General features: G+C 37.5%; 1 protein-coding gene across 1 annotated transcript in view; it reads left to right on the forward strand.

Annotated features, from left to right (window-relative positions):
* The window catches only part of LOC106734949 (dedicator of cytokinesis protein 4), a gene marked incomplete in the record, with an annotated part of 360,446 nt that overhangs the window by 298,864 nt on the left and 36,018 nt on the right, over nt 1-25,564 (forward strand). Inside the window, 1 exon segment of the mRNA XM_014588158.2 lies at nt 197-285. Within this exon segment, the coding sequence (XP_014443644.1) occupies nt 197-285 (89 nt within the window).

Here is a 25,564-nt window from a genome sequence, read left to right on the forward strand (position 1 = left end):
GGCAGGTGGTCAGATACCTCCAGATACGGGCTCTCCTACTCCTCTTGGGGAACCCAGGCTAAAACTGTTGGAGATTCTCACGAGGTTTAGGGATGTACATTAGAGTGGTTGTTACAGGAAGGGTGGGGGTGCTGTGGACATCATTGCATGATCTCATGCATCGCTAAAGCTTAATACAGTGTTGATGTTTCTGTAGGTGTAACACAGAGAGTGAATGGTACCAAATCCACGAGAATATCATCAAGAAGCTGAATGCACGTTATAACCTGACAGGCTCCAATGCAGGTGAGTTTTGGGGGCTGACTGACTTTGCCTACACTTTTCATTTCACACTGTTTAATTTATCTGTGTCAGAAGGAAATGATCAGCATTTCATTTTTTTCCCATTTATTCCCTGACTTTAAAAATGCTCGGTCAACATAATGGTGCGTCTTTCTATGTTATGATAGACTGCTATCTGTAACGCTCTGTAAAAAATGTATTCCATTCTAGTTTGAAACAAACAGAAGATCTGAATTCATTCAGTGGTCCTTAGACTTCTAATCATTACTGAAAGCTAAACCCCAAGTGACAAATATGCTTGCGTTTGTGACTTTTGAGTGGAAATAGACTTGATAAACGTAAGCTGTCAGTTAGGTCCAATAAAGACATGTGTCACTGCCTACAGCTGGCTGCCAGCAGCGGTACTGCTGACCTGGGGAACAAACATGCAGGTCCACATACTGAGGCTGGCTAAGAGAAGAGTGATGCTGGCTGCTGAGCCATGGAGGAGAAAACAGATGTGTGCTCATGTAGCAGGAAACTGACATACACTATAAGTTCTATGTAGTATGGTACATACTGTTATGTATGTAGTCACTGGAATACTTTCCTGTGCTGTATGACAACATTTTGGTCAGTGATGGACTGCAGATACAACAGACGCCTCGTAAGGTTACAATAGGCTATACTAGATAGCCTCAGTGTGTAGTAGGTTATACCACCTATGGTTGTGTCTGTGCACTCTATTGATGTTTGCACACTAACAAAATTGCTTAACAGTGCATTTCTCAGAACCTATCTCCATTAGTTTTTAATTTTTATTTTTTAGAGATTTTTGCTATAGGGCATGTGTGCTCACCAGAAAGACAGAGACAGAGAGACAGAAAGCCTGAAATCACCCCTTCAGGGGATGGCCGTGCTGCAATCCCTTCTCCTCCATTCTTTTCTCAGGATCTTGGGCACACACAGACATGAACCTGGCGTGAGTTTAAGCGACCAGATCAGGGGCTCGAACTGCAGTCAACTACATGGGAGTCCAGCGATGTAGCCATTACACCAACTGCTGGTCCCCTATCTCCATTATTAAATTATGCATGACTATATATTGCATCATATGGTATATATAGATTATATAACATACATAGTGATGTCTTTTTAAATTTTTAATTAATTAATTTACATTCATTCACTGTCACAACATACAAAATTATTTCCCATCCAGAATATACTGCACAGTGGCTTAATCATACATGTTATTTTGGTCAGTAGATAAAAATTTGGAAAATATTGTTTTCTCTCTATCTGCCTTTCAAACCTGCATTGAAGCAAAATAAACTGTGCAGTTGTGTGCTTTAATTGACATAAAGAAACTTCAACTGAAATAAGCTGTTATTTGCACTGAATGCTTAAATTTTTAAGACTGATCTTTTCCAGCACCGTGAACATGGGTATTTGTGTTATAATCCAGCTTCCCCAACAGTTGGCAGAGCCAGAATTTAAATCCGATCACCCTTTATTCAGACATGTACACATCTTGTTAGGCCAAAACAACCCACAAAGAGAAAGTTACTATAGACAGCAGCTTTGTGGTTCAGTTCAGTGAGAGCCCCAAGTGCCCACAACTCAACATCTGGCAACACTTCAGGCGCTAATGAGTGGTAAGATCTGTTTTCTCTTCCCTCTCCCAAGAGTTGAGGAGGTAACTTGCATTTTATTTGGTGTGGATGGTCATTTGCTTTGGACAAAGTCCTACATTAGCCAGTAAATAAACAAGAGACTTGGAGCATTTTCTATAGAGGGCAGAGTCCCTAAAGGACTAAGAGGAGACAGTGGAAGTGGAGTCCAACCTGCCGTTATTTGTGTACTGTCCAGACTGCTATGCATGCTTGCCTTCTCTTTTTCAGTAAAACAATGCTAATAGGACTGATTTCATCTGGACAAACTGGTTTAATTTTAATGTTCTCTTAGTAAGAAGGCAGAGCTGCTGCTTTTTAAAAACCTACCTTGCCAAATTAATTAGTAGACTTTCAGCCAAATTGGTAGTTTTGTTCTAATCTTGTTATTTCTTGATACCATTCCCTCTTTTATTTTTATTATTATTAATTTTTTTTTTGCTATAGGGCACGTGCACTCGCCAGAAAGACAGAGACAGAGAGACAGAAAGCGAGAAATCACCCCCCAGGGGGGATGGCCACACTGCAATCTCTTCTCCTCCATTCTCCTCGCCCATTCCTCATTATTTAATTATTAAATAGACTGCAGACCTTGCTGTCAAGTTTGGTAGGTGCTAACAACGTGTGGCTATTGAATGCTAGATATGAGCCTCGTACAGTCTTAGAACTGATGCTTGGGAGGCCATGTGGTCCGTGCCGTAACTCGTTGTTCTGCTAAGCTAACCCGCCTGGGAAGGTTGTGGCTTCACTTCTGGGGACCTCCCTGAACATACCAAGTGTATGTGTGTTCATGCAGCTTGGGGATTGATTGTGACATGAAGATGCCGTTGGGAGTGCCTGTCCCTGTCTTTCTCTTTTCCCCTCTCATTCATGAAAGATAGAAACTTAGTAAAAAAGAAATTTAGTTTTTCTGAATTATATAGACTGGGTTTTTAAGACTTGGTACAATAAGGAGTGTAAAATATCCCATTGTCCTATTGAATTTTTTTTTTTTTTTTTTTGACTAGTGAGTGTATATACTCACTAGAGACACAGACAGGCAGAGAGAGAGAGAAAAGAGAAAGTGAAGAAGTGAAGAGTGGTCATGCTGCAACCCCTTCTTGTCCACATTGCCTTCCCTTTAGGATTTGGGCACACATACACACATAACCTGGTATGTTTCCCAGCCCAGGATCTGGAACGTGAACTGCACAGTTAGCCTTATGGGCTCCAGCCGCCTTAACCACCAGGCCATGGAGTCAGCCTTCATTAATAACATTTACATTGATTACATTTTGAAATGATAACATTTCAAATAACATATTTTAGGCTATATAAAATATACTATTAAAATTAATTTTGTTTCTTTTTACTTGTTTAATGTGGCTACTCCTAACTCCCCTTATATTTCTGAGTCAGCATTGCTCCAGGCTCAGTTGAGAGTGTAAAGGACAGTCCTTTTTGGGCCAGCCAGATAGCCTACTAGTTAAGGGAGCTGGATCCCACACAGTCAACCACTGTTCGAATCCTGGCTCTGGTGGTTTTAAAAAAAAAAAACACTGGGTACATGTGTCCACTTTCCTATCCTTATGATCTCAGCCCTTAACTGTCCTTTTTCCTTAAAGCCCGAGACCCAGCCAGGCCCACATAGCCTGCGTCTGTCCCCATTTATTCCTCTGGTCTCTCTCCACCTGATACTTTTCAGCTTTCTTCAAGCCAAGACAAAGCCAGCCTTGAGCCTCATCACTCTAAAATACAGCTCCCAAGAGAAGAAACTCAGGGAGAAGCTTTAAAAAAATTAAAAGAGAAAAAACTTTTATCTTCCCTGCCCAAGTTTCTAGTCTTCTGTCTTGGTTGGTCATTGTTTTGTGTTGTCTGAAAGTATTCCCCTTCTTGAGGAAAGGGAATTATATGGCCAGGATTGGTATCCAGGAGCCATTTGGTCTCATTACTGAAAGGGAATCTCTCTAGTAACTTACTTAAATACAGCGGGGGAAGCAAGAGTACAAGAAATTGAAGTGGGCGATTGGAATGCCTAATGCTCAAATGATCACAATGGTTAGATATGTTGACTTCCACTGTTTATTCCTTGGCCCACAGAATTGTCGATTAAATGCAAGCAGCGCAGTCAATTGTTTTCAAAAAGTACTGCTTTTTTCTTGCTTTCCCCCTGCTATTCCTTGGTCACTGGTACTAAAAAAAGAAAAAAGAATAACTTTGAAATTAGTTTTGGAAACAAATGCTACCAGCTAATTTCCAGGCCCTTTATGCTTCATTGCTGTCTTCCTGTCTCTTGGAGTTGTAATCTTGTCTGCTTAATAGATAAAGGAATTCATCCAGTTAACTGGGGTTTTTTCCCCTCTAACCTAAGCGTTTCATTGCAAAGGTACATTAACCACTATCTTTTTTGAGTTTAGAAACTGGGAGGAAATTGCAGGTGATTCCTTTAACTTTTAGAGATTAAAAAACCAAATTGAATTGGGCTGACAGGTGGCATGGAGATTAAGGCAACTAACTCTCACTTGACTGACTGACTGCAGCGAGTACTGGGCCTGGTGGCTTGAAAATCATGCTGAGTACAGAGTCACTTGTGTTGTGCCCCAAATCCTGAGAGAATGGAGGACAAAGGATTGTGATGTGGCCATCACACCCCATAAAAGGGGTAGCAGTGATTCTCACTTTCTTTTTTTTTTTTCTATCTCTTGCAAGTGCATGTACCCTTTAACAAAGTAAAAAATACCAAACAACAGAAGTTGAATTAATGTATCTCTATGATTAGATTTAGCTAAATTCAGTAATTTGAAATCCTCAGACTTGTTCTGTGTGTGATTTTTGAAATCTAAAGGTGATATAATGAGTATTTGAAATTCTTTTTTTTGGGGGGGGAGATTTTCACTATAGGGCACGTGTGCTGCCACACAGACAGAGACATAGAGACAGAAAGCAAGAAATCACCCCCCAGGGGAGATGGTCACGCCGCAATCCCTTCTCCATTCTCCACTCGGGATCTTGGGCATGCACGCACATGCGCCCAGCGTGAGTTTTAAGCCACTGGGTCTGGGACGCGAACCGCGGTTGACTACGCAGGAGTCCAGCGACATAGCCATTACGCTAACTGCTGGTTCCCAGTATTTGAAATTCTAAGCATATCTATTGGGCCAACTTGGTTGTGTAGTAGTACCACTGCTTGGGTGATTCCAGATGCCTAGGAATGATTGTTGACTTGGTCTCCATGTCAACTCATCTATACCTGACTTGCTGGAGGGGGCTGCAGCATGGGGCCTTGTCAGGCATGCTTATGTCTCTTTATCTCTCTGTCTCTCTTTCTCTAGAAATACACCTAAAAAAAAGCAAACAGAGATTATATTAGTTAAGAATCAATAAATATGAGTGTTTTGGGCTTGCCCTGTAGCCTAGTGGCTAATGGAGCCAGACCCCATAATACAGTTAACCATGATTCAAATACTGGTCCCTGTGACTTAAAAACACACTGGGGGCATATGCATGCAGGACCCAAATCCTGGCAGGATGGAGAAGCAGAGGACAAAGGAATACGTGTGCTCATGCTCCATTGGAGAGTACCTTCACTCTTTCTCTGCCTCTCCCTAGCAAGCTCTCATACCCTCTGGCAACTAAAGAAAAGAAAGGAAAGGAAAAGGAAGGAAAAAAATTAGGCTTGGCTCTGTGGCATGGTGTTTAAAGGTAGCTGTATCCAACTGCATGGGTTAGCATATCAGATCTGAAATGGAGGAGAAGGGACTGTATTGTGACCATTACCTATGGGGATTGGGTGGGGTACGGGCATGCTTTCTACTCTCCTTTCTTCTGTCTCAAGAACACATGTGCACTCTAGCAATAGAAAGAAAAAATAAAAGAAGTCTTATCAAATTAAAAATAAATTTGTTAAAAGGAGCCTGGTTTAGGTTTGTTGAGCAAATGGTTACTGTAAATGTCACCTCCGATAGACAAGAGTTGAATTCTAAGAATGTGAAATTAGACTGAGCCAATATCATTCAGTGAGGCAAATTGAATTCTAACACTTGAAAGCAAGCATGTGAAAATCATACTGTGGTTCAGTATGTTCGTATTTCCTGAGAGAAACTTCAACAATCTTTATTTTATTGATGTGTTTATGAAATATTATTTCATTTAGTTTGCACATACAGCTTACAAGTAGAAGAAGTCATATTTCCTAATCAGGTTAATTTCTAGAATCTTTTTTTGCCTTGGTAAGGTCAGTATACTTGGTTGTATTCTTGCCAACTGTCCTTTTTTAATACCCACAGGTTAGAAGGGATTACCTAGATAAAGAGTCCGCAGCATATAGGGTGAGCAGTTTCACTCTATGCCAGAAGCAGATAATCTTTACCTCCTTTACTTTAAGGTAAAAGGAGGCTTGTGAGAATGTTAGATTATATTTTTGTAGTGGAGAGTCCTGTCTGCATGCCATAATGTAATCATTTCATTCTATATTAGAATTGGTACAGTTCTCAAGAATTCTGTCAGTGCCTCTTATTTTTGAACAACGTGTTTAGGAACTTTGCTTTCTAATATCATTAAAATAAAAGTCATACTTGCTGGAACCACTTACTGGCCAGAAATATATTGGGTTGCTGGAAAAGTCATGATGCATTTCTGCATAGACTTTTCCAGTGACCCAATAGTATGTGTGACCATTTTTGCATACTTTTGAAATTTTGTAATTATTAATCTGTGACCTTTTTTGAATCTTGTAATTTTTTTTTTAGTTTTTACTAATTACAGGAAAGTTGCAAGAAAAGTACAGAGAATTCTCAAGTTCCCAAATTTTAACATTTTACAACATTTGCTTTATCCTCCTCTTCTGTGTGTGTGTTTCTGTGTTAGGACTTAATATTACTGAATTGTTATATTTCTGTGGATTACATTAGTGCTCCTGATTTTATGAGTGTGAGTATATGTACATAGATATATATACATACATATATATGTGTAGATGTACATACATATATATATAAATTTCTTTTTCCAACAAAATTACAGCCTCACTGTCTCTCTACTACTTACTTCAGAAAATGGCAAAAGACCATAACATAATTATTGCAATCAGTTAATAAACATTGATATAATGCTATCATATACTCTATAGACCTTATTCAGATTTTGACAAGTTTTTCAGTGTCCTTTATAACTAAAGTGAACCTAGCTGTATTGAATGTAGTTGTGGTATCTTTTTAGTTTCCTTTCATCTAAACCATTTTCTTCTAATAACAGTGAGGGAAAACAATATATAATTCAAAATAGGATATTAAATTGCATCTTTAAAGGTTGTTTTTGTTTGTTTGTTTGTTGCGGGTTTTTTTTTACAGCTTTAGGCAGCATTAAAAAATAAGTAAATAAACCACATTTACAAAATCATAGAAGTAATAATTAGAGCTTAATGTTATTTTCTAAATTGGTTAACATCAGTAATGATACTGTTGGAACACTTGCAATACCAAAAAAAAAAAAAAAAACCAAACCCCAAGTATTTCGATTAATTAAAATAACCAAATATTAAATTATATACTAATGCAAGGGAGGAAAAATAGCTTTCCCTTACTTATTCTAGGTTCATGACTGAGGCCCCTATTACAGAAAAAATTAACAAGGGAAGAATACACAAATTAATGTGATATGGAGATGAAGACCCCCCAGGAAACACTGTTTTTAATGTAGGTTTGATGACAAATGGAGAGTTATGGAACAATATAAAAGTAATAAAGGTATTATCTACTGATAATAAACTGCAGAGAACTTATCAAGCCCCATTTTTATACTCTATTTATGTACATTGTTGTAAATTGTTTAAAAATGACTTTCAGTCACTGAATTTCTATGTGCTTGGTGTTACCAAAGGCAAAAAGAAAAAAGTTGTAATAGTTACAGTAAAGACAGATAAAAAAAAGATTTTTAACCTTTTCATAATCCTCAGTCTATACCATTGAAATAGTGATATCCTAGGTTCATATAAGTATGGAAACTTTAAGGTGAAAATGTCCCTTAGTTATAAAGAGAATGTTAAATTCCATCTGAATACTCTCATTTGCTCTTACAATTATAGCTTCCACCAAATGTGGACAGGCCTCTCTCCAGCTCTCGTTTCTGGTCAGCAGATTTCTTTTATGGTTAAGATTCAATAAAGTAAATAATTTCAGATGGCTCATATGTCCTTTCATTTGACATTCTATGGTATTATGTATTGCTTCAATGCGATGGGTTTTTTTTATAACTTTTCGCCATAGGCTAACCACTTATTGAGAGGAAACATTAAAGCTTTCTCCAAACTTTGAAATTTAGAACCATCAGCTCTATGGACTGGCAGTTATAATCAAGGTTACCTACTTCAAAGATCTCAGAAAAATGAACTTTAGAAGGTGATCCTTTGGTCAGACCATTTGAATTATCTTCAGTGATGGCAAAATTACATTCTTTTTAAAGAGTTAATTTGGCTTAAAAAAAAAACCAGTCAGTAATAGATATATCAAAAATTGAATAATACTGGCCAAAAGTCAGAAATCAGGTATGACTATTAAGAACTTCTTTTCTTCTCCCTTCTTCTCCCTCCCTTCTTTCCATACTTTCTTTTTATTTTAAATTGGCTTTGAAAGTACATCTGAAAGAAAAGATAGATTCTCATATTTGAGGTCTGGCAACATTAATAAGTGTCTCACCTTCAAGATGACAGTATTAAAGAACAGCTGTCACAGAGGCATTCTGGGTAGTCTTTAAGCAACTAGGCCTCCTTTTCCTGTAACTAACACATCATTAAATAAGCCTCTATTACTACTCGTGGCCCCCATCTTGCCATCTCGATTTTTTAATTTATTTTTTGACTTATTTCTACACCCCAGTTTCTTCCTGTTGCTCTGGCTGTGATCCACGGACTCATTTTCCAACAGTTTTGTCTCACTTGACACCACGTCTACTAAACATCTGGCTTCCTTTCTTTCCTGTTGTGCCAAAGACCTGAGCTCCTGTCCCTCCCAGATGCCTAGCCTTGTCCAGCTATGATTTTATTGTTTGGTGTAGACTGAAACTTCTCTCTGTTGTTGAGTTAGACCCAAATAGCATATATAGCTTCTAGTGTGTTTATTTTAAAAAGTTAATTATCTTATCTTATAGAGAGGATTTTAATACCAAAATCAAAACTTAGATAATTATTTTTTTAATAAAGTGTATAGGAAGGAATAGAAGTAAAAGTATTTTTCTAATAATGTTGAAGTTCTAGGTATTTTTACACATGAACAGATTTTAATAAATTTGATATTCTAAAATAATCTAATACCATATTTAGAAAGTTCTGCTAACATCTCAGGATGTATTGTGTTTTGCTCTAGGTGTCCACTTCCCAAACACATTCAAGGAATGCAAGTACTGTCAAGAAGTGGTGGTGTTAGAGTTTGTCACACAAAAATGGCAGTGTAAGGAGTTGTTTAAAATTGGAACAGCCTTAACTAGTGAGAATTAGGTTCTAAAATTGTACTAAAGTCTGGAAATTTTTTGTAAGGGCATACAGCAAATGAAGAAACACTAACGTGGATGAGAGATTGAGGGCTATCTTCTTCTGCCCAATCCCCGATCGTTAGGGCAAAGGCTTTACTCAAGGTGCAGAGGGCTGAGAATATTGGAGCACCGATACCCTGCTTACTCACAGGGAAGAGGCTCCACATAGGGATAGGCAAGCTAAGAAAACCAGAGGTTCTTGCTTCAGTTTAGAACCCTGTTGATAAAGTCACTCTTGTGGGTAAGGCAGTGTACCCATCTCACTCTGGAACAATGGCTCAAAGTTGGCCTTGTGCAGAGGCAATCTATAAACAGCAAAACCTCAGAAGCTCTCCTGAAAAGAATGAACTTCATTTGAAATAGTATGCAAAAGTTCAAGCCTAAGGGTATTCTTGAAAGCAGTGCATATTTGAGGGAAACAAGTTTGCAGAAAAAGAAATAAAGAAAAGTGAACAGAACTTTGAAAAATGTGGGGATACCATCAGGCATGCCAACATGTACAAAATGGGGATACCAGAAAAAGAAGAGAGGAAAAGGAACAGAAAAAAAAAAAAAAAAGAAAGTAGACTATTGGAAAAATCATGATGTATTTTTTTCTATTTTTTCTATGTAAAAACACATCAAGACTTTTTTGAGGACCCAGTATTCGAAGATACATTGACAGAATACTTCCATATTTAATGAAAAATATATTAATCCATCTGTCTAAGAAGTCCAGTGTCTCTAAGCATGATAAACAGGAAGAGATCCATACCAAGATACAACATAGTAAAAATATATAAAGATAAAGACAAAACCTTGATAGCAGCATTAGAAAAACAACTATCATGTTTGAGGGAACCCCAGCAAAGTTAGTAATTGATGTCTCAGGGAAGCAGCTGTGGCCAGAAGACAGAGGGGTGATATATTTAAAGTGCTGAAAGGGAAAATCTGTAAACCAGGAATCTTATATCTAGCAAAGCTCTCATTCAGAATTCACAACAAAGACATTCCTGAACAAGGAAAAACTGAGACTAAAGGAAGTTCTTCAGACTGAAAGCGGATGACCCAAGAAGTAATCCAAATCCTCATGAATAACAAAGTGCACTACTAAAAGTAATATATTAATAAGAGTCTCAGTGACGTTTTTTTCTTCTTTATTCTTTTAACTACTCTCTCCATCGCAGTACAGAGCCACACCACCTCTTCACAGTTTCTCAGATCTGACAGTCAGAAATCTTCCACAATACCTCATTTTCTCTTTTCCTCCACATCTAATATAGCATCCAGTCATATGACTGCTTATATTGTAATATATAGCTTTCTTTTTTTTACCATTTTTTCCCAGCCTCATTGCTACCATGTTAGCATGAGCCTCTGTAATCCCTTACTTTCATATCTATTGTGGCTATTCATTGGGCTCATGGGCTCCACTCTCCCCCTCCCCAGTACTATTTTCTAGAAAACACCTGGAATACATTCTTAAAACACAAATTGAGTCGTGTTTCCTTTACTTAAAATTCTCCAGTGAATTCTCATTGCACTTCTAGTCATTTATCATGACTCCTGTACCTGCTGCCTGTCTTTCCAGCCTGGCCTCTGGCCACGTTTGACTCTGCTTGCTTCCGAAACACTGGCCTTCAGGTTTCTCAGTCGCCCACTCTGTCCTGTTGCAGGGCTTTTGCATATGATCTTTTCTCTTCCTGGAGTGTCATCTCCATTTTTTTCCCCCCACAATGATGACTTATTTTATTCTTTGTTCCTTTTGTATTTACTATGAATATCTTATTTTATTTTATTTTATTTTTAAATTTCCCAAAGGGCACATGCAGTCACCAGAATGACAGGGAGAAAAAGAAAGCACTCTTCATGGGGCATGGTCACACCACAATCCCTTCTCCTTCATTTCTCCTTCCTTTCAGGATTTTGGGCATGTGGTCTCTGGTGTTCTTTTTGTAGCTAGTATCTCAATGAAAAGGAAGACAGGTCTGGTAGTATATATAAGAAATTGTTAACATTGATTAATTCTAGAAAAAGGAACTCCAAACGTGCAGTAGGGAAGTACCTTTCCTTCTATAATAGGACCTTTGTACAATTTGAACTATTTAGCATGTGCATGTTCTACTGTAAAAAATTCTTAATCTAGCTAAATATTAAAATGTCCAGTGGTTAATGATGAGTTATTCAATAAGTATTTGTTTCATTAATTAATGTTTGAAAAAAGAACAATTATAAGATAAATGCCTCAAATTTGTTTTTTTAGTTTCCTAGTGCCAAATTAGTGAGGAAAACAATTAGAAAATGAAAAGCTTTGCCAAGTCCTAAGAACATTGCATAAATTTTTTCTGGTTTGGAGGCATAAGGCCCTAATTTACTTCTCTAATTCTTATTGTTAAACTTTTAAGTACTTTGAAATTTTCCATAAATAATAATGTAGGAAGCATCCACATTTTGGAATGTGCTCTTCAAATAGCACCTTAGAAGTGAAATTATCAAGGAATATGAACTTTTCTGTGAATTTTTGTACATATCACCAAAAAAAAAAAAAAGGGCTTGGATGATCATTTTGGAAGAAAAATTCACACATCCTAGAACAGAGAAAATCAAAGATGTTGTTTAAAAGATTAGACCTGAATATTTGGAGTTGTAGTATGACTTGGTAAAAATGGAAAATGTAGGAAGACTTTGAGGATGAACTAGAAGAGACAGCTCTTACATGTAGGCTTACATCCAGGCTCTGTGTGTTCAAGGTTTCCTGCTGGGGTTCCTTCTCATCCTCTGTAATAATTTATGATATTGAATTTAACCCTTCATTATTCTTATCCAGAGTACTGTAAAAATTGTCTATAATATGTATACTGCTAACCCTTCCTTTGTTCTACTACCAGATCCTTGACTAACTAGCCAATTTTTTGAAACAAAAGCTTTTGCCTATCTTTGCTGAGTTGAGATGAAGATTCCTTTTTTTTTTTTTTTTGGAGAGGTTTTTGCTATAGGGCGCATGCGCTCGTCAGACAGACAGAGAGAGACATAGAGACAGAAAGCGAGAAATCACCCCCCAGGGGGGATGGTCACGCTGCAATCCCTTCTCTTCCATTCTCCTCTCGGGATCTTGGGCACGCACGCACACGTGCCCGGCGTGAGTTTTAAGCCACCAGGTCCGGGACGCGAACCGCGGTCAACTACATGGGAGTCTAGCAACATAGCCATTACGCTAACTGCTGGTTCCTGAGGTGAAGATTCTTAATTGAGGGCTGTTTGACCATATTTATTTGTTTTGAGAAAAATAAATTGAAGCAGTTTCTTTTGGCCTTTTCTTAGCATACATTTTTTGGAATGTCAAAAAAGGAAAGAAAAGACTATTTCAGTTTAGTCATCAAACTTTATGAAGCTTCTAATCGAGGAGATAAAATAAATGAGGATTAATACATGTGTGCCAACTATATTCTTCCTATCCTTATAGTTCAGTTCAGGGATTTGTTTGTGATTATTTCTGGTTTGCAATGTGACCTTTAAATACCCCTCATGTGAAAATCTTTTCACAGTATCAGCCCATCTATTCTTAGCTCAGATGTTTTTGGCACATATATTTTTAGAACATATATTTTAATATTCTGTCATTTTTCTTCCATACTTCTTTAGAAACTCAGAAGAATGAAAAAAATTTAAAAGAAGTTATGCAGTATTAAAGATTTTAATAGTTTTACATTTTAAAAGTTTTTTTTTAAAAAGAATTACTTAATTTGATTACTTGATTGATTGATTTTATTTGACCAGAGAGAAACAGAGAAAGAGAAACGGAAAATGAGAAAGATCTGCCAGATCCATGACTCAAACCTGGGTTAGCCATGTGGGAGCCCGGTGCCTTAATCACTATGTCACCTGCTGGCCCCAACAGTCTTACATTTCTTAGGTAAATCTTTTAATCAATATTGTAATTTTACTTATACTTTAATTTGAGAAATTTGTAAAGTTTGGGCAGCAAAGGATAGTTTTTTAGTGTAATGGTGACATGGATAGTCCTTAAATACTACATGATTTGAGTAATTTTTTGCTTGGTTAATTAATATACTCATTTGCAGTTGCTTTTCCATTATGGCATACACACACATTGGAGGCACACACTTTTCTCATCAACCACTGTATTACAGGAAAATAGTCAGGATTTTGAGAATTTTAAAGTCTGTCAGCTTTCTCAAGTATGGTGGATACAACTGTTGTTGATCTGGCAACAAGCAGAGGTAAAATGCAGTGTTCTGTGTGACAGTCACACATGGGAAGGTTCCTGGTTCATGTTTGGAGACATGCCTAATTACACCTGGCTCACACTTGCTGTTAGTCTGAGGGCTGGTAGTGGATTGCAGTGTTGAAACCCTATTGAGGATTAGTTTTATCTCTCTCTTTCTCTGTCATGTGTAGAAATAAAGTAGGAATGAAACCAACAAAAATTCACATAGAAACTTAGAGAATTTACTACTCACATTCACTAAAAGAGCTAGTCAGATATGATCATCAGGAGTAAAGAAATCCAGAAGGAAAGAAATCTGAGGAAGGAGAACATGTAAAAAGAATGGCAAATCTGAGGATAAATCTATATAAACATTGACTATAAAGTACTACAGTGTAAGAATATATCATTCCCATAGTTAAAAAGATCCAAGTTTTTGGAATTATTCAGGAAGAGCATAAAGCTATTGATTAAATTTAGTCTTTACACCAGTAACTTGTGCTAAACATTAAAAAACCATTAATATATAATATATATATATATATACACATACATATAGATAATTCTATGAAATAGAGAAATAGGAAAAATAAGAAAATATGTTCTATTTAAAGGACAGACATTAAGAAGAATAAAGAAAAAAAACAACAAAAAACAAAGAATCATGATCATCAAAAAACATAAGATAGTATTTTTTCTTCTTCTCCTCACCAGATTACATGTTAAATATCTTCACCAGGGTATTTCAGAATTTGACACTTTTTCAGAGCTTTAGCCTATTAATATCTAGCCATAACGCTAGAATTCATATGTTATTAGAAATTTCATTATTTTAACGTTTCTGTTTATAAACATTGTCTGCTTTTATTTATCGATCACATATTTATCAAACCTTCCATGTAGAGCATTGTTCTTGATAGATATGTAGATTTGTCTTTGAACCTTCTCTAGAAGTAAATAATAATACATAGCTTGATCTCATGATAAATGGGCATGCCTATTATATGGAATGTTTTCTGGGGCCAGGGCCAGCAGGTGGCATGGTGGTTGAGGCACTGGATTCCCACATGGCAGCCTGTTGTTCTAGTTCCAGACCTAGCAACTTGCTTTCTCACTTCCTCACCCCATGAGCACATGTACCCTATAGCAAATTAAAAAAAATAATAAATCAAGGCTGGCAGATGGCTTGGTGGTTAAAGGCACTGGACTCTCACATGACCAACTATGGTTCGAGTTCTGAACTTGGGGGCTTGTTTTTTTACTTTCTCTCTCTCTGGTCAAATTGAAAAATAATGAAATGAATAAATAATTCTTTAAAAAATAATAAATGAAATTAAATAAATACTGTTTTAAAAGACTTTCAGAAAAAAATAGGAATGTTTCCCTTGTGTTTACCACTCAGGGAAGTGTGGCCATCTTTTTGTGGAAGATAATGATGATAGCTGATATAAGTAGTAGCAGTGGTAGTTGTAGGAGTAGCAGTAGTTGTAGGAGTAGCAGCTAATGGGCGAGAGCACGTCTTTTGTGCCAAGCATCATCCTAAATATTTTATGGAATCGTTTTCCTTGTGACTATTTCACAGATGTGAAAACCAAAGTACAGAGAAGTAAATGCTCAGACAGGATGTCATAGTTTGTATGATATGCTTTTTAAACCGCATACTTGATAACATATATTTATTTAATATATATGCCAGGATTTCCATTTTGCATTGCTGTACATTTACAACTATGTGTTATTGGTTCATTAGTGCCAAAGTGGCTGATGTAGTCTAAAATTAACTTTGTCTACTACTTAAAAATTATGCTGTACTTGGCATTTTTAGTATAAAAGTACAAACTTTCATGAATTTATAAGGAACCATCTTTCATTCCCATAAAATTAGAACTACCTAATAATCAACCATGTTAGGCTTAACAGATATCAAATAGTTCTTTCTTATATAACTGTTTCATAAGTTGAGTGACTTTAATAACGAATAATATGATGTTTTATGGCAGATGCCAGAATAATTAATGAGTATGCCTTTGTCTAAAATTAAATATTAAGTTTTTTATAATTAGAGCTTAAACATCTAGGCTGACATAAACATTTTAATTGAAGGTCATGTTTCTTCTAATAAGGGAAACAGAGCAATCCCATTTTTGGCCTTATATTGAGGGCCAAAAAATGTGATCACAAAATATTTTATACACACACACAAAAATAAATATTTTTTTTTTTTTTTTAAGAGAGATTTTTGCTATAGGGTGCATGCGCTAGCTGGAAAGACAGAGAAAGACAGAGAGACAGAAAGCGAGAAATCAACTCCCAGGGAATATGGCCATGCTGGAATCCCTGCTCTTCCCTTCTCCTCTCAGGATCTTGGGCACACACTCACACATGCCCAGAGTGAATTTAAGCCACTGGGTCCAGGACTCAACCTGCAGTTGATGTGGGAGTTCAGTGATGTAACCATTACACCATCTGCTGGTCCCATTATTTATATATATTTTCTGAAATAAAAAGTTTATACTTGCAGAGAAATGGCGGTGAGTTTGTGAATGAGCATGTATGAAGGTGAAGGTGCATGTATGTGTGCATGTGAATATGTGGGGACTTGGGGATGGGACATTTGGGCTGTCTTGATGGAAGAGCTACCACTGCTGCCACTGCCACCACCCTGGCCTAATGTTTCTCAAGGTGTGTGTTTGCAGTACATGCCATTTTGTGAGATTTACAGAATAGGATAAAGCTGGTAGGAGTAACCTTCATTGAATGCCTGGCCTTGCTGCCATTACCCTCCATACTGGGCTGGGCCATGTATCCCTGCCACCGTGACTTGGGCTCCAGAGACAGCAGGATTTTCTGGGGAGGGAGCTGTTGCCTGCCCAGCCCCAGGCACTGCTGAAACCATAAGTCTGAGAAACTGAACAGGCTGCAGCATGACCAGGAGCCAGGAGCACCCACCAGTGGTGGAGAAAAGCAGTCAGGGCAGCAAATCAAATCCATCGTGCACATTAAAAAGATTATATACACCATGACCAAGTAGGATTTACCCTGGGGATGCAAGAATGAGTCAACATTCACAAAACAATAAATGTAATACGTCATGTTCACAGAAGAAATGATAAAAACCATGTGATCATATTTATTGATGCAGAAAAAGCACTTGATTAAATACAATATCGCTTCATGATTAAGACTCTCAGGAAAATAAGTATAGAAGGACCTTTCTCAACACAAAGCCATCTGTGAGAAACCCACAGCCAACATTATACTGAATGGGGGAAAGCTGAATACTTTCCCACTAAAAACTGGAACAGGGCAAGGTTGTCCACTTTTTCTACTCCTTTTCCAAGTAGTACTGGAAGTTCTAGCCAACACGAGCAGACAAAAGAGTAAAATTAAAGGCATTCAAATAGAAAAGGAAGTGAAATTGTCCCTATTTGCAGCTGACATGATTATATACATGGAACATCCAAAAGAATCTGCAAAAAAAATTCCTAGAAGTGATAAAGAAATTCGTAAGTTACAGTATACAAAATCAGTATACAAAAATCTGCAGTGTCTTTATACACCATTAGTGAACAGCCCAAGGCATAACCGAATAAAGCAACCCCTTTTACAATAGTTACAAACAAATAAATAAAATACCTAGGAATAAGCCAAACCAAAGAAGTAAAAGATGTGTACAAGGAAAACAATGAAGAAGCGAAGAAAAGGAGGCAAGTATGATACAAAAATATGGAAAGACATTCCTCGATTTTGGTTTGGAAGAATCAATATAATTAAAATGTCAGTTCCTTTCAAATTAATTTACACATTTAGTGTGATTTCAGTCAAATTACCAATGGCATTCTTCACAGAAGTCAGAAAAATAATCATAAAATTTGTCTGGAATCATGACTCTGTATTGTCATGACAATAACATGCAAAAAGAATAAAGAGGCCTCTCACTACCCGACCTCACAACATATTACAAAGATGTGATCATCAAAACTGCATGGTACTGGCACAAAAACAGACATATAGACCAATTAAATAGAAAGAGAACCCAGAAATAAACTCAAAAATGTACTGACAACTGGTTTTTGACAAAAGACACAAGACAATGCAGTGGAGAAAAGAATTTTCAGCAAATGGTGAATATCCACCTGCAGAAAATGAAACTTGTCTCTCCTCACCAGTAACAAAAATCAACCCCAAATGGATCAAAGATGTAAATGTAAAGCCTCAAACTATGAAACTACCTGGGGAAATACTTGAAGATATTGGAGTAAGGAAAAAGGTTTCTTCAACAAGATCCCTAAAGTGTGGGCAACAATTCCAAAAATAGATAAGTGGGATTACATTAAGCCAAAAATCTTCTGCACAGTAAAAAAAACAATAAATAGAATAAAGATACCACCACAGAATGAGAGACCAGATTTGCAAACTATGCTTTAGATAAGATATTTATAGCCAAAGTATACGGAACTCAACTAGCTCACCCACATAAAAGCAAAAAAGTCAATTTTTAAAATGGAAAAATGGGGTCCAGCAGGTGGCATAGTGATTGAGGTGCTGAACTCCCATGTGGCTGACTCTACAGTCAGTCAGCAGTTCAAGTCCCAGACCTATTGGCGTGAGAATCACTCCAGACATGTGTGGACATGTGCCCAAAATCCCAAGAGGAGAATGGAGGAGAAGCGATTGTAGCATGGCCACCAACTCTGCCCTCCAGGCAATGATTTCTTTACCTGTTTCTCTCCCTCTCTCTCTCTCTCTCTCTCTCTCTGTCTGTCTCTCTCCAGTGAACACATGTGCCCTATAGCAAACCAAAAAAAAAATAAGTAAATCTCAGAATGACAAATGCTGGTGAGACTGTGTTAAAAAGGAAACCCTTCTGGGGGACCAGCAGGTGATGTGGTGGTTAAGGTGCCGGACACTTCCACATGGCCGACCACAGTTCGAGTCCTGGACCTGGTTGGCTTCCTTTCTCACTTTCCCTCTCTCTCTTTCCTCCTCTGTGTCTGTCTCTGGTCAAATTAAAATAAATGATTGACTAAATAAAATTAAATAAAAAAAGGGGGGAACCCTTCTGTACTGTTGGTGGGAATGTAAATTAGTATAGCCACTGTGGAAAACAATATAGAGGACAGGTCTGGGATAGTGAAGTAGAATTTGAAATAGATTGTGAAGTAGAACAATAGCATTTCATGAACATGCCCTGTGTCATAAATGATTAGATAGGAAAGATAGTCCTCAAGTAATTGGGGTCATATAAATATTTGTCTTTTTTCATCAACTTTAATGAAGTATAATTGATAAATAAAATTGTATATATTTATGATATCTTGACCAGTCTCATAGTGAGTGGTTAAGAACCATGCATAGGGAGCTGGATCCTACATAGCCAACTGTGTTTCAAATCCTGGCCCCAGTGGCAAGAAAATACATGCCAAGTGCATGTACAGCATGCCGAGAAATCCTAGAGGATGAAAAGGACAAAAAAAAGAAAAAGAATTATGGCATCATCATGCTCTCTCTCTCTCTCTCTCTCTCTCTCTGCTGAGTGCATGTGACCTCTGGCAATCAAAAATAAATAGAAATAAAGAAAAATTAAGAACATGGTGTACTGTGTGACGTTTTGATACAGTATCCACTGGCAAATGATTAAATCAATCTAATTAGCAGACAGCTCACCTCACATATCATGTTTTTATGACATTGATATCTACTGTTTTAGCCATTTAAAGTATACAGTAAATTATTATTTATATGTATAGTAGATCTCTAAAACTTATTCTGCCTAATTGAAACTTTATACCCTTTGATCAGATCACTCCATCCACCCTCCTACCCCATTCCCAGTCAGGCATCTCAAAAATGTACTGCCAACTGGTTTTTGACAAAGGACACAAGACATGGCAGGCATCATTCCACTCTGCTTCTGTGGGTTCAACTTTTTTAGAAGGAATATGTAAATATTTGTTAAGTCTCTCATTTGTAATGGTGAGTAGTTTCTTAGTCTAAATATGTTATTTCTTATTGTTCTGGTGACTCACTTATCCAGCCTCTTGATTGTGGTCACGATAATTAAGGACTGCTGTAAAAATAGGATCAGGAGTTTCCCTGCTTGAAAAATGAGTAAAATTGCAGTAGCTCTTTGTGGGCTAGTCCCTGTGGACTCACCATCAGTACTGTTTTATCTTTTTTATTATAAAGGACGCCCATTCTTTGATGTTTCTTAGCTAAGGGTTATGGTTTCTTTATGGAAAGAGTTGAGTACATTGTGGTGAATACCTCCATCCAGTTGACCTTTCTGATTCCTTTTTTTTTTTTTTTTTTGAGAGTTTTTTTTACCTCAGGGCGCATGCACTCACTGGAGAGAGAGAAAGATGCAGTGAGAGGGGAAGTGAAAAATTACAACCCCCTCCCCCCCCAGGAGGATGGCCATGCCACAATCCTTGCTCCCTCATTCTCTCCTCAGAATCTTGGGCACATATGCACATGCGCCCAATATGAATTTTAAGCCACTGGGTCTGGATCTGGGTCTGGGACTCAAACCACATTTGACCATGTGGGAGTCCAGCAAAGTAACTACTATGTCATCTGCTGGTCCCGACCTTTCTGATTCTTGACTGTGAGTTCTTCTATCTGGAGAAGTTAGGCCACCTCCAACTAGCAATCTTCTCCCCGCTCCAGTTATTATCCCTCGTCTAGACAATTAAAGTACTTAGATCTGTATTTCTGTAAACCTACAGGTTGAAAATTGGAGGATACACCCAACTCTTAAATACCTAGTCATCCTTAGAGCCAGCAGGTGGAATGGCTAAAGTGCTGGGTTCCCCAAGGCTGACCACTGTGCAAGTCCCAGATCTAGCAGCCTGAGAATTACTCCAGATGTGTGCGTGCAAGCCCAAAATCCCAGGAGGAGAATGGAAGAGAAGGGATTGTTGCATGGCCTTCCCTCCTGGGGGATGATTCCTCACTTTTCCTATCCCTGTCTCTCTCTGGCTAGTGCACACACCCTATGGCAAAAACCTAGGGAGAAAAAATAAAACAAAAAACCTAGTTGTCCTTTTTTCCCACACTATTTTATCTGTTTCTTGTCCTTTGCCCATTCCCTTCATTTAAAAAAAAAAAAAAAAACGTATTTATTGAATTTTATTTGTTATTATTTTTTTTTATTTTGATGAATGAAGGAGAGAAAGAGAGAGAGAAAATGAGATAACAAGCTGCCAGGTCCGAGACTTGAACTGTGGTCAGCCATGTGGGAGTCCAGCATCTTAACCACCACACCACCTACCAACCTCTCATTCCCTTCATTTATCCATTAGCTGGCTCCTTTCTGTCTGGTGCCTCCTAAATGGGTCCCCTCTGTCTTTTGCATGCTCTTGTTCCTGTGGCTCCTGCTGTCTAGAGAATAGTGACCGTTTCTCTGATCATTATTGCTTTTCTTCTGTCTGTCTTTTTCTAAACATATTTTTTCTCCTTTTCCTTTCTTTAATTTTCTTCAGGATTCACGTCTTCTTTAACTACTTTTTTCCTTTTCTCAATATTTTATCCTCTCTGAAGATTCAGCTTATATTAAAAAAAAAAAGTCATTTCTGATTAAATGAACACTGGCTCTTCATGGACAAAACAAGAATCCTGGTCAGTTTTCCTTTCCACTTCTACCTTGAATAGCAAGATCTCTCTCTCTCTCTCTCTTTTTCCTTACTATTGAGTTTATTTCTCCACTTCCTTTATACATACCAAATAATGTTGGTTTTCTCTGATCAGATCCTTCAAGGAGAAGTCCTAGCAATTTGACCTTCACTTGTAAAACTCAAAGAATCCACTTTATTCTCTATTTAAAAGCATTGCTTATGTACAATAGTGCAATAGGGTTTGAATAGCTTGTACCCAGCAGGAAGAAGTGTTATTAGGTACCGTGTCTGGCACACACTAATATTCTACAGACATCAACTCCTAGCGATTTTAATGGTGATGGTGATGTGTGGGTGAGTGTTTTGAAGGTAAAGGGACAGAAGTGGAGGGAGAACAGAGAGACACCGGTGATGCGGTAGGGTAGTAGGAGAGAGTGAGCCAGGACAGAATAGCTGTTGGGACAGATGGACTCGAATACATGGTAGCTCGCGTTCATTCTCCTGCTTCTGGGTTTTAAGATAAACCAGTAGTACTACATAAAGTGTTCCGAAGCTACACTGACAGTTGTCTCCAAATTATTCAGACAGTTCTGGGCCATTAGCCTGAAACATATTCCCAAATGCCATTAATCCTGAACACTAAAATCCTGAAATAAAACTCATTAAAAGTCTAAAATCCTGAAAGATCAAACTCCCCAAAAATACAATTCTAGAAAAAAATGTAATCACTTATAAAACATTTATTTACATGTAGAGGGGATTTATGTGGAAAATAATATTAAAATGTGACCGAACATTCCATAGGCCACTTTGCGTAATGAAATAATAGCACACGTAGTTTAGTGATAAACTCAGGTACACTAATAGTTGCATGAGTGTAGTTTATGAGCAGACGAACTATATTCATAAAGAAATAGGTCAGAAAACAAAAGGTATAAACACATCACTATGGCTGGCCATTGTGTGCATTCCGCTTTATAACTGGTTATCTGAAATCTGTGATGGACAAGATTGATCAGAAACCACAGTGGGTCACCACTGCATATGCGGTCACCCAAAAAGCCAAGATTCACAACTGCAGGTGTATAAAAAAAAAATCTCTTCATTTATTCAGGAGGCTTAAACATTTTTATGTACACACACGATGCTTATGCGTGAAGTCAGCTTTGTGATAATGCACCTTTGTGAAGTGAAATTTGCAAAAATTGCATGAAACAGATTAGAACTCTCTCAAAGTATTTCCATAATTTGTATCTCCAGGATTGGCAAATGATGTAAAGGTAGTGAATATGTAGCATAGTGAATTGTAGAAATAAAAACCAAAAACCATAATTCTGGCGATTTTAATAGTGGGAAAAAACACTAAAAAAAGCAAAAGAAAAATTTATAAGTATTGCCTGGCTTCCATAATTATTAACTGCATTTTAGATTTTGTATCACAATGAGTAGTTGCTTTTTATTTTTTAATGCTTGGCTGTCCTGGAAGAATACATTCACATTCATTTTCTATTTGGTGTTCTTTTTGAAATTCATCAGTGATATGCTATACATAAACATTAGCATTTACTTACTATTAAATTTCCCCATTGGGTCATGCTTCCATGTTGTTTAGGGCCATAAAATCCATTCTGCCTGTACTCATATACAGATTACAAATTTAGTAGAAACACAGAATTCAGCTTTCTTCCCCTATTATAGCCTCCTCTTCCCCCACCATCCTCTTCAGCCCCCACCTCCCAAGATGAATTGTGGTTTGGGAGAATTTAACTTTCAGAATTTTAGTTGAGATTTTAATCTTTGGGGATTGTGATTTTCAGGATTTTAGATGTTAGAGATTTTATTTTTAATTAATTATTAATAATTTTTTTTGTTTATTCATTTATTTTAATTTGATTAGAGAGAGACAGAGAAAGAGAGAGAGAGAAAGTGAGAAAGCAAGCCACCAGGTCTGGGACTCGAACCATGGTTAGACATGTGGGAGTGTCCAGCGCCTTAACCATGACACCACCTGCTGGTCCCCAGTTATTAGAGATTTTAGACTTTAGTGACTTTGATCTTTCACGATTTCAGCATTCAAGATTATGGCATTTCTGATCCTATTTTTTAGAGTTATGATCAATACCTATCTTTTTTTTTTTTTTGAGAGGTTTTCGCTATAGGGCGTGTGCGCTCGCCAGACAGACAGAGAGAGACATAGAGACAAAAAGCAAGAAATCACCCCCCAGAGGGGATGGTCACACCGCAATCCCTTCTCCTCTGTTCTCCTCTTGGGATCTTGGGCATGCACGCACACGCACCCAGCATGAGTTTTAAGCCACCGGGTCCGGGACGCGAACCGTGGTCGACTACGTGGGAGTCCAGCGACATAGCCATTATGCTAACTGCTGGTTCCCTCAATACCTATCTTGATGGCTTATTCTTTTCTACTTCATTTCTGGTGGATATGGAAGGACAGATGCTCCTCCATTCTGTTACCTTCAGTTCCTCCAACTCAGAGTAAATGGGGTGGGTGTGGGGAGGTAGACAAGAGGTGATTAGATAAAACTGGGATTTAGTCTAAAGTTCTGAGTACATGCTATATTTAACTCTCACAATTCTCTGAGACAGTCTTATGTGTACACTCTGGAAAGTCTGAGGACAAAATCAAATAGATGTGCAAATTTCCCTAATGTTTTAACCACTTTATTGAAAAGCAAGCACATAAAACAGCAAGACAAACATGGCTTCTCTTGCTGTTGTTCATTTGTTCACATTATAGAAGGTGATTTGAAGGAAGATTCTCATCTATCAATCAATGTATGGCCAGTAAGATTTACATTTATTAATTGCAGTGCTATTTTTATCATTCTAACTTTGTTTTTACACAGCATTGTAGTACTGTAAATTACTTGTGGGGGTAATAGTTTGCACATTTGTGCATTACAGAGGGAAAAGTGGTGGTAAGTGATAATGTAGACTGAAGATCTTTGTGGTTGTAGGTTTATCATCTATTTGACTCCACCACCCAAATTCATTTTTAAATTGAGCTTAGGTTAATAATGACTGAAAGTTGGGACCAGCAGTTAGCGTAATGTCTATGTTGCTGGACTCCCATGTAGTCGACCGCAGTTCAAGTCCCGGACCCGGTGGCTTAAACTCACGCCAGGCACATGTGCATGTGTGCCCAAGATCTCGAGAGGAGAACGGAGGAGAAGGGATTGCGGCATGGCCATTCCCCGCCCCGGGGGTGATTTCTCGCTTTCTGTCTCTCTCTCTCTCTCTCTGTCTTTCTGTTGAGTGCACATGCCCTATAGCAAAAATCTTCTCCAATAATAATAATAATAATAATGACTGAAACGTTATTAAAAAGAAGAATTTTCTGTTCTAAATAGACAAAGGCATATTTTTTGTTTCTTTCTTGTTTAAAGACAATGGGGTGGGAGTGGGGGGGAGAAGGAATTAAAATTGAGAAAATTAGCATCTTTTCTAACTTCTGTATACATATAAATTCATAAAGATATGACATTAATTTCCTTTTTTGTAATCCTTGTCTGAGAGACAATAATATATGAAAAAAGTGTTATTCAAGTCCCATACATCCTGCTGTGGTAATGTCACTATAATTGGAGTAAATAAAAAACAAAATAGGTAATGTTACTATTTTAATGACTAAATTCCTGTTTGTTTGTCCATGTCTAGCATCCTGCTTTGTTTTCTTCAGTAGAAAATAATACCCTCATGAGTTTATAGTGCGTAGACTATCAAGAATGTAATCTTTGTTTCATTATAACTACCTTTGGTTTGTAAGTTTCAAGAAAATCTACATCAAGAGCCTTAAAATCCTTGTAGTAGTATTGTTGTTGTTATTATTATTAGATATTTAAACATCCCATGCTTCTGATATTTGATAATTGTTCATAGGCATTATAGAGATAGAAAAACATTAGAACTGCAGCTTTGACATCACTGTTTTCTGGGGCCTGGGAGCCATCATCTATTGCTGGCACGACTCAGGAATGTGCACCATGGATTAGGAGCTAGAGGAGAGGGTACCAGACAGAGAGCCAGGCTTACTCTTAGTGTTCTGCTCAGGTTTTCTCCAGTTACTGTGAACCTCCTTATGAACGGGAAAACTTGGGTAATGAAGTAGGATGCTTGTTATCTAGGTATTATTCCTGTAGATTCTGTTGATTTTGTCTGAACGTTACCCTTAGTTTAAAGCAATGACACCATAAACTTGGGTTTCTTAAAAGCATTTCAGTTTCTCTTGACGCTGTTTCTGTTCTGTTTTTGACTCGGGTGTCTCTCATTTGTTTCAGGTTTAG

The sequence above is a fragment of the Tupaia chinensis genome, unplaced genomic scaffold (genome assembly GCF_000334495.1).
Source record: "Tupaia chinensis unplaced genomic scaffold, TupChi_1.0 Scaffold000262_1, whole genome shotgun sequence".
Taxonomy (NCBI): Eukaryota; Metazoa; Chordata; class Mammalia; order Scandentia; family Tupaiidae; genus Tupaia; species Tupaia belangeri.